At 45.3% G+C, this 10000-nt stretch overlaps 2 protein-coding genes and 2 non-coding genes across 4 annotated transcripts in view; 2 read left to right on the top strand and 2 right to left on the bottom strand.

The window, feature by feature from the left end:
• LOC130382095 (uncharacterized) overlaps positions 1 to 1518 on the top strand; it is a 1622-nt gene extending 104 nt beyond the window's left edge. Inside the window, exons 1-3 of the mRNA XM_056589703.1 lie at positions 1 to 98; positions 523 to 1240; positions 1339 to 1518. The exon at positions 1 to 98 is cut by the window's left edge and continues 104 nt beyond it. Of these exons, the coding sequence (XP_056445678.1) occupies positions 535 to 1240; positions 1339 to 1433 (801 nt within the window). The 5' untranslated portion in view covers positions 1 to 98; positions 523 to 534 and the 3' untranslated portion in view covers positions 1434 to 1518. The remainder of the gene's footprint in view (positions 99 to 522; positions 1241 to 1338) is intronic.
• A 488-nt stretch (positions 1519 to 2006) lies between these two features.
• Positions 2007 to 7689, top strand: LOC130382094 (uncharacterized). Its single transcript, XM_056589702.1, has 9 exons — positions 2007 to 2010; positions 2346 to 2420; positions 2506 to 2601; positions 2725 to 2793; positions 2883 to 2945; positions 3052 to 4147; positions 4399 to 5461; positions 5552 to 5672; positions 5801 to 7689. Exons 6-9 carry the CDS (start codon positions 3150 to 3152, stop codon positions 6853 to 6855), a joined length of 3237 nt encoding a protein of 1078 aa, XP_056445677.1. The 5' UTR covers positions 2007 to 2010; positions 2346 to 2420; positions 2506 to 2601; positions 2725 to 2793; positions 2883 to 2945; positions 3052 to 3149; the 3' UTR covers positions 6856 to 7689.
• Positions 7690 to 8418: 729 nt separating this feature from the next.
• trnav-aac (transfer RNA valine (anticodon AAC)) lies at positions 8419 to 8491 on the bottom strand. Its single transcript has one exon. It is a non-coding gene; the product is annotated as a tRNA-Val (tRNA).
• An 846-nt stretch (positions 8492 to 9337) lies between these two features.
• On the bottom strand, positions 9338 to 9410 carry trnav-cac (transfer RNA valine (anticodon CAC)). The gene has a single exon. It is a non-coding gene; the product is annotated as a tRNA-Val (tRNA).
• Positions 9411 to 10000: the final 590 nt, after the last annotated feature.

The raw sequence follows: 10000 nt of genomic DNA, 5'->3' as shown, positions 1-10000 counted from the left end.
GAACGTTCTGGAAGAGTTGACAATTATTTTCATCCGTGGACAAGTTAACTTTTCGCCAGGAGACACCAAGTTAACAACAACAAGTTAGCTTTTCAATTGTAAGTTGGACCTATTGTTTTTAACTCGTAAATTCACTTTTATACGTAACGTTATATGTTACAACAGCTTCTAAATAATATTACTGTGTACACACTGTAAGAGCCATCTGTCAAGTCAGCGTCACACTGAAATATCTCTATCTATATATATATATATATAAATACAAATACCCCTCATTAATCGATACTCTCTGACTACTATCTGAAGGGGGATTAGTATTGTCTCAGTTAAGTTAAGTTAATTTACGTGGGTTAAACCCACTAGACTCATTACAAATGCTCATTAATTTTGATATGAATAATGCTGTTAATATAACAGTATTATTATATAGCTTTAATTATTACTACATTACAATATAACTTATACTAGCTACTCTTACTGTATAATCATATACAACTATGTAATATGCATTATTTTTTGCAGTGAAAAGAAATCATGAATCCCGTCAGCTTCTTCCCCGGAAAGATGACGGTGACATTTAGGAGGGGACCATCGGGTCATCTGCGGCAGGACCCATCCTCTGAGGCCATGAGGATAAAACATAATCCTGGGCTTCAGGTCAATAGTCCCGCTGAGAAACCTGAGCTAGTGAAGACCAGCGCTCGCACTGTGGTCATCCAGCGAGGAGGGGATGTGTCGGACCGACAGGAGGTGATGGGAGAGTACCTGCTGCAGTTTGGCAAGTACCAGGGAAAATCGTTCAAGTGGCTCCTCGAGAACGATGTTGGCTACACCATCTACCTGATGAAAAAGGTAGACGATGAGGAGAGAGCCGGGACCTTCAACCCACAGGGACACAGTAAGGACAGCCTGCTGTCTTTTCTGGACTATGCCAGGAGCTTCCAGGAAATACAGGACCTGAGGAACTACCTGATCTCCAGGAACCCTGCTGAACCTGTGGCGTCAGAGGGGGACAATATTGTCGGCTTTGGTCGCAGGGCCAAAACCACCTGGAGGCAGATCTGGGAGAGCAGGGCGGATGGTTATGCTGCCTACATCTCACGCCAAAAGTGCATCAAAAACAGCAAGATGTACAACCTGCAGCAGTACATCCTCAAGCAGGAAAGGGCTGAATCCTGTCCAACACCTGCAGAAGGCTCCACTACATCTACTGCCTCCATCCCAACATCAGGCACTCTAGGTCAGTTCACAACAATATTCAAATACTGACTTCATGATCTTTGAATGTACCTAAAACACAATGAATGTTTTGTTTAATCTCCTGTCCAACACCTGCAGAAGGCTCCACCACATCTACTGCCTCCACCACATCTACTGCCTCCACCCCAACAGCAGGCACTCTAGGTCAGTTCACAACAATATTCAAATACTGACTTCATGATCTTTGAATGTACCTAAAACACAATGAATGTTTTGTTTAATCTCCTGTCAAACACCTGCAGAAGGCTCCACCACATCTACTGCCTCCACCACATCTACTGCCTCCACCCCAACAGCAGGCACTCTAGGTCAGTTCACAACAATATTCAAATACTGACTTCATGATCTTTGAATGTACCTAAAACACAATGAATGTTTTGTTTAATCTCCTAGTGATGGAGGAGGACGAGGAACTGGAGAGACAGATGTTGAACCTGTCTCCATCTTTATTTGACACCGGAGTAAGCAGGTGGATCATCAAGGGTGAAACCGTAACTCTTCCGGTACTTGATCAAATGTCCCCGGTGCTTTCAGGCCCACCAGCAGCAGTCCAGGGAAGAGCAGCTGTGGATCCAACGAAAGGTTTTTCTTCATCAGTGCGGACGGAGGATTCTGTTTACAACAGAATTCACCTGCCGTTACTATTTTTTGTCAACTAGTTTGTTATTTTGGCCGTGTTCTGGTCTGTACTGATGTTTGTGTTCTCTTGCTCTCCAACTAACCAAAGGAATTAACATGCCGTCGAAGATGGTAAGTGTTTTGTGTTATATGCATGCTTCATTTAAGCTGTCGTTCAAGGATTTGGCGTGTGAAATACCACAGAGGCTTAGATACAGGTTCACATGCCACATCTTTGATTGACCAGTGATATTCTTACTATATACTTATATTGCTTCTGTGCTTTACCTGTTCTCAGATGCTTAAACGATTTGTGTTATTACATTTCAAATACACAACAATTCAAAATTGAATGAAAAATGTTTAGTCTGTGCTACCAGTTAGCTGCAAAGACAACAGGTAAAGTCAGATTGCAAAGCATAAGAAACTTAAATGTGTGAGGAAAATGACACTGATTGTTTTTACAGCTCACAGGACGAAGCCACCAGCTACTGCTGCTAGACCTGCAGAACCGGATGACCCCACTGTGACTGCTGCGAAAGGTTATTATATTTGTTTCCTTCCCACTTCATCCTGGATGTCATTCAGATTGCATGACATTTATATGTTTTCCTTTTAATCCCATAGCCACAGCGAAGGCCCTGTTGCCGGTCCCTGCCCAGCTGCTCGCCATTGCCCCAGAGCTCGGGATAAGAGAGCAGGAGCCCGATGTGTTGAAACAAAGTATGACAGTAGTGCTCTTATACCTCCAGTGTATCTCACATAAATATCAGTTTCATTCTAATTAATCACATTTTCATTCATTTATATATAGTGCTCATGTTTTGTTACAACTTTTTTCCAAAGCACACAGAAAGGCAGTCTCCCGCATTCCTTTGGAGTCTGGAATAAGAGCAGGTCCATCTCTTCCTAAAAGTAAATGTTTTATTTTCTTAAATGCTCTGAGAAATTATATCTTAAGCACATGTTGCCAACACTTTCCTGTTTGTATCTCACCATCCTAGATACATCATCCCTACGGAGTATTGCCCCTGTGGAAGCACAGGGAGACACTGTCCATGATGAAGGTAAGAATTCTTAACACTAGTTTAACCATGTCATTGATATAGAGCTCGATTTTATTTCCTTGTACTCTGAATATACTGTAGTGTTTTATATGTTTGTGTTTTACAGCTCCAACATGTCCTGCGCCTCCTGTCAGGCAGCCAGCAGCCCCAGGCTACAATCAGGATGTTGCACAGTGGAACTGCTCCCATCAGCAGCAGATCTGGATGAAGACTGAGTTTGAGACATTGGGTCTGTGGCCAGGGTCACGTCCAGTACGTCACCCAATGAACATGATTACCCTGTGGCGCTATCCACCTCAGCCTGAGCTCATAGACAATATTGCTGCACTGCCTTCGCCCAAATATTTTCAGCTCCACCCATTCTTCATTTGGAAGCCGGAGCATGCAATCATGGAGAGGGTGAGGAACAATTTTGTCCTGCCCTGCCTTCATGGTTGTCCCAACCCTCAGGTAGCTTCTTCTGGTGTTGGACGGCCCAGAGTGATCATCGGCACCAGTGGTCAGTACTATCTCTTTGCTTCACGGCTCACCTGTAAAGCCTGTAAGAGGTACTGGCATGCTGACAAACCCCAATGGCTGGAGATGTTGCCAAAGCGCTTCAATAACATTGTGCCAGCCTTCCTGACGCACAAAAAAGCCATCTGCAAATCGGTGATGGATGAGCTGAGACGCAGTGGCAGATCACCGGAGGACATGACCAAGCAGCTGACAGAGGCGGTCCATCTTAAGTATGAGCGAGCTCATCTGGCCTACCTGCTGAGTGTGCAGAACATCAGGGATGCTGAGGAAGGAGCCTACGGCCAGAAGACCATCACTGGGCACCTCAGACAGGCAGACACTCCAGCTTCATTCGGGGGATATTCAGATGCTGATGGCTGGCGGGGAGTGTCTCTTTCTTCGCACTACCTGGTCAACTGCCAGGTCCAGGAGTATCAGAGGCAGGAGCAGCTCCTCACACTACTGCTGCAGGGGACCTTTGGACGGGCACTGAGGTCGGATCACACTCGGAAAGTGGCGAGGAAGGTCGTGCTGTCGTCTGGCACCATGTCTTCCTACGCCATCATGAATGAGAACTGGATGATCCTGAGCTGGGTGATGCTGCAGTCAGAGTGTGATCGGTCCCTTCATCTGGTGTATCAGGGACTGGCTCAACGCTACACTGCAGCTGGAGTGGAGAAGGCATGCTGCCACTGGGTGGACAGGTATAAAGTGTTTATGTTTAAAAATGTACTAGACTTACACACGTTTGTTTGATTTCACCCATTTATTCCATTTTGCACAGTTTATTGTGTCATCTGACTAATCTGAGATACAAATATAAAGAAATGGAATTAAAAAATAGAATAGAAAGATATCGTTTTTTTAATATTGTAAATAGATGAATAGTCTAATAGTATTTCACCCAAAAATATATTTTTTTCGACTGCAATAAAATGTGTTTTTAATGTTTTAGGGACTGCTGTGCTGCCTTCAAGGTCCTGGACACCAGAGCTCAGGAGCACCTGTCATGGGACTGCTGGAAGACCACAGAGGCTATAGTCACAGAGGCCACCTCTGGAAACCTCGCCAACACAAGTGCCGCAAGGAACAAGTTTAATGTAGACATTAGCATCAAGTTAGACTTGTTTCATTGTATGCGCCGGCTTACCAGAGAGTGTGTGTCAGAGCATCATCCTCTGTACAGCTCCTTCTGCCAGTTCCTCTCTGCAGCCTTTCTCGTTGTGGACCAGGGGGATCTCGAGAGGCTGAAGGACGCTTACACCTTCTGTGGAATCTCTCCTGCCAATCCAACCAAGCAGCACATGAGAGATCACTGCAGGACACAGGTGCCACAGCCCAGAGAACTGCTGCAGAGAGTGGAAGACGTCCTCCATCACTTCCACCTGGCAAAGGACATGAATGATGTGCTCCTCTATAAGGCCTCCATGTTCAAGGTGTGGAGGATTCAGCGGATACACATCTTAAGAGGCTGCTTGAGCGACCCTGAGGTGGAGGAGGGGATCCTCTACAGATACGGTGGCACCTTGCAGCTTAATTACACCAAGGGCGAAGGAGCGGCTGTACCTGTTTGGATCCCTGTTAGAGGCACGTCTCAGCAGGAGGGCTTCCACTGTCACCAGGCCCAGTGGGTGACTGGCAACCGGGTGTCCACTGAGCTCTTCCAGGCCCAGGCCATGACTGGAGTGGTGCGCTGGAACTTTCAGAGGCTTGTGGACCTGAAGCAGCCTGGTGTGGAGCTGCCAGCTGTGTTTGACCCCCTGCTCATTTGGGAACTGAACGCAGCCTGTCAAAGGGTGACAGGGGTGCGAAAATACCCAGCTCTGCACATCTCAAACAGGGACACAGGGGAGAGATTCGGGCTGCAGTACGTGGAGCCAGGCTGTCGTCCTGTGGTTTTAAACTGGGACAAACACAGGACACAGCACAACACCTCTGCTGCTGTAACCGTGGCAACACAGCTGCACTCCTCTGCCCTGGATGAAGTGCAGGACATTGTTGCGGGCACAGACTCTCAGGTAATCCAGATGAATCACACACTGTCAATTTCCAACCCACTGACAGAATGACTGACTGACTCAATCATTACATTTGATGCTGTATTTCAGGAGACCAGTGATGGCACTGTCCAGGACAACCCAGTGGGAGCAGTGCCGATCCTCAGTTTCCAGCCACCTATGCCAGCATCTGCCACAGCCAAAGAAGAGCCTCACCCTTTGATGGATACAGGTTACCCACCTACCATTCCTCATGCACAACAGTTAACTGTTAAAAACAACTTCACACATGGCTACTGTATACAATTAGCTTGTAATAATAATATAAACAATATAATAAACATATGCTTTATTCCTTAGACCTGCGAGGGGTAGCGCCACTGCCCATATCCTCCTCTCCTCGAGCCGCCCGCACTGGACCCATTAAGACGGGAGGCCTGGTTCAAGTCCTGGACCACGGCCGGTGGACGGCCCCCATGAGAGCAGCCATCGATGGGCTTCTGGCTAAACATCATGGAGCCAAAGCTCTTCTGAAGAGGGTGGATGCGGAATATGCTGCCATGGTGCAGAGGGCGTGCACGGATCCCAACAGCCTCCTTCATCCGACCACAGGCCAGCATATCTCCAGATATGTCAAGCATCTGGCCAAGCTGAAAAACACCAGCTCCTCTCTCAACACCAGCCCAGAGAAGGTTTTAGAGACTCAGCAGCTGTGGCAGAGTTTGACCACAGGCAGCAAAACAGTGTGTGTACCCGTCACAGCCCTGCCTCCTGCGACCGTCAACCCTCCAGCTGTGGCTCCCCCCCCGGAGGAGTCACTGAGCCGGGCCACAGTGGAGAAGATCGTGTCAGAGATCCTCCAGAAACAGCAGCAACAACCAAGGCAGGAGAGAAAGGTGCCCAGAAACTGTTTGTCCTGTGGTCAGCCAAAGTCCAGGTACCTTGGCGATGGATCCACTGTTCACTTTTTTTTTCAGTCCCCTGAGGTGAAGTACTTTTACTGCTCCGAACGGGTCTTTAAAATGTATAGAGAGGAAGGCCTCAAAGACCCCAGGATGTCTTTTGTGGACTTTGCTGCCTCCCCCTTTTTTGCCAGGGAGCTTGAGGCTGTAAAAGAGAGGAGTGCAGCGTGGAAGAAGGTGGCAGAGGAGAGGACAAAGCGAAAGTCTGCAGTGCAGCTTCCAACAGGTCGCCTGTGCAGATTCTGTCACCAACCACTAAAGCAGGGTCCTGTCAGCCCTCATGTCCATGCCTGTTTCCCTGACATCCCAGGGAAATACATATACTGCCCCTCCAGAGTGTTGTCCCTTTACAAGGACAAGGGCATGGTCAAGGAGATGACCTGGATGGAGTTCCAGCAGTCAGACTTTTTTGAGGCAGAAAGGGTCCGATGGGTTTCAGAGAAGAGGAGTTGAGGAGGACTAATAGTCCTCTTTTCTGAAATGAAATGATTAGACCTTGACTAATCATTTCATAATATCATATATGTTTACACTTTCTATTAAATATATTCTGTACATTTGTATTGTTCCTTTGCTTATATATTATCTCAGTTTGGACTTTGGGTGTTTAATAACTAATAGTCCACTTTTCTATAATATTGTATATGTTTACACTTTTTTGTAAATATATTCTGTACATTTGAATTGTTCCTTTGCTTACATATTATCTTGATTTATCTTCAATATCAGTTTGGACTTTGGGTGTTTAATAACTAATAGTCCTCTTTTCTATAATATTGTATATGTTTACACTTTTTAGTAAATATGTTCTGTACATTTGCATTGTTCCTTTGCTTGCATGTTAACTTTATTTATCTTCAATGTCAGTTTGGATTTTGGGTGTTTAATTATTCAGCTCGTGTTCATGTAGAATTAAATATGACACTTTCATCGAAGGGCAGCAACTTGTTTCTGGATTATTTGCTTCGTGGAGCATATTGTGCCTTTCATGCATCATTTATATAATATAAATATTTTTAATGATGAATTGTTTTTATTATCATTAAGTTCAATTCAAACGTTTCAAGAAACAGTAAGTAAAAGTAGGATTATTATTTATCCTTTAATAACAAGGTCTTATTATCATATTATCGTCAAAGATTAATTATTTCCACATGTCCAAAAAGTGATTAAAATTCACATAGGCCTACAAAGTTGAAAATAGTTGAAAAGGAATTGTTTCGGATCATCTACACATGCTGTAGAAAGAATATAAGAGTGTTCTAAATCAAATAAGAGTTTGGTGTGTTTGGCTAACGTGGGATTCGAACCACCTCCTCTGGGAGACGCTCCTGCTCGACAAAGAGTTCTTCTACCGATCCGCGGCATTTTCTTCCTCGCTTCTGATTGGCTAGTAAGCGTTCTACGGCTATACGCGGCTGGCCCCCGCGTGTAAGGCGAACGTGATAACCACTACACTACGGAAACCTGTGCGAAAGAAAAAAAAAATAGAAAAAATTGTCATCAGAAGCACCCGCATGAACAGGTTTTCCGCGTTGGTTTAAATACTTAATAATATGACGAGGCTATCGGTTGAAGAGGTGGCGTGGTGCCAAGTAGACGCTGCTGAAGTTTCTGTTCCAGATAGACTTTTCCCGAATAGCTGCTTGATAGTAAAGCAGGAGAATTTAAACATTAACTTTGTATATATCTCAAAACAATGAAACTGTTTCTGCCCGGTTTCAAACCGGAGACCTATCGCGTGTTAGGCGAACGTGATAATCACTACGCAACGGAAACCTGTTAGCTTGAGCATAACCCTAGAAAATTTTGTCAGCAGAAGCTCCCACATGAACAGGTTTTCAGCGCAGGTTTAAACACTTAATAATATGACGAGGCTATCAGTTGAAGAGGTGGCGTGGTGCCAAGTAGACGCTGCTGAAGGCTCTGTTCCAGATAGACTCATCACGAATAGCTGCTTGATAGTAAAGCAGGAGAATTTAAACATTAACTTTGTTGATCTCAAAACAGTATTGCTGTTTCCGCCCGGTTTCGAACCGGGGACCTTTCGCGTGTTAGGCGAACGTGATAACCACTACACTACGGAAACCATGTAGAATGTGCAAAACCCTAGAAAATTTTGTCAGCAGAAGCTCCCGCATGAACAGGTTTTCAGCGCAGGTTTAAACACTTAATAATATGACGCGGCTATCGGTTGAAGAGTTGGCGTGGTGCCAAATAGACGCTGCTGAAGTTTCTGTTCCAGATAGCCTTTTCCCGAATAGCTGCTTGATAGTAAAGCAGGAGAATTTAAACATTAACTTTGTATATCTCAAAACGATGAAACTGTTTCTGCCCGGTTTCGAACCGGGGACCTATCGCGTGTTAGGCGAACGTGATAATCACTACACAACGGAAACCTATTAGCTTGAGCATAACCCTAGAAAATTTTGTCAGCAGAAGCTCCCGCATGAACAGGTTTTCAGCGCAGGTTTAAACACTTAATAATATGACGAGGCTATCGGTTGAAGAGGTGGCGTGGTGCCAAGTAGTCACTGCTGAAGGTCCTGTTCCAGACAGACTTTTCCCGAATTGCTGCTTGATAGCAAAGCAGGAGAATTTAAACATTAAATTTGTAATTAATGCTGTTTCTGCCCGGTTTCAAACCGGAGACCTTTCGCGTGTTAGGCGAAAGTGATAATCACTACGCAACGGAAACCTGTTAGCTTGAGCATAACCCTAGAAAATTTTGTCAGCAGAAGCTCCCACATGAACAGGTTTTCAGCGCAGGTTTAAACACTTAATAATATGACGAGGCTATCAGTTGAAGAGGTGGCGTGGTGCCAAGTAGACGCTGCTGAAGGCTCTGTTCCAGATAGACTCATCACGAATAGCTGCTTGATAGTAAAGCAGGAGAATTTAAACATTAACTTTGTTGATCTCAAAACAGTATTGCTGTTTCCGCCCGGTTTCGAACCGGTGACCTTTCGCGTGTGAGGCGAACGTGATAACCACTACACTACGGAAACACATACACGGATAATCTGGCAACCCATTTGAATCCTGTCATCAACCGTCCAATCGAGTTCACACCATTTAATGGAACCAGGGTCAGAGTGGTCAGGTGTGAATGTAAGTGGTTATATCATACATATTACAAACATATTATCCTAAACATCCATTCGCCCATCTGCTACAGCGGGGAACAATGCTAACACGCTAGGCCTCAATTGTAAAGTCGTAACGACAGCGGCCAAAGCCCGCCACGACATGCCAATGGCCTACGAACCGTCCATTGCATGCTAGACGATCCAGGATGAGACGGTTACCCCAGAAGTCCATGCTGGAGAGGTGCACGTAAAAGACTCAGTAACGCTAGGAAAATCAGGAAAGGAGGTTGACACCCAGACACTTCTCACAACGAGAGTTCGAGTTTAACTTTCATACAGTCTATGCTCTCAACTGCGAGCGCTAAATACAAATACTTTCACCATGTTTCCGCCCGGTCTCGAACCGGGGACCTTTCGCGTGTTAGGCGAACGTGATAACCACTACACTAAGGAAACCATGTCGATTGAGAAAAACCCTAGAAAATTTTGTCAGCAGAAGCTCCCGCATG

This window comes from Gadus chalcogrammus, chromosome 5, assembly GCF_026213295.1.
Source record: "Gadus chalcogrammus isolate NIFS_2021 chromosome 5, NIFS_Gcha_1.0, whole genome shotgun sequence".
Taxonomy (NCBI): Eukaryota; Metazoa; Chordata; class Actinopteri; order Gadiformes; family Gadidae; genus Gadus; species Gadus chalcogrammus.
The sequence above is the reverse complement of the archived record's forward strand: the minus strand, read 5'-3'. Positions and strand labels throughout refer to the sequence as shown.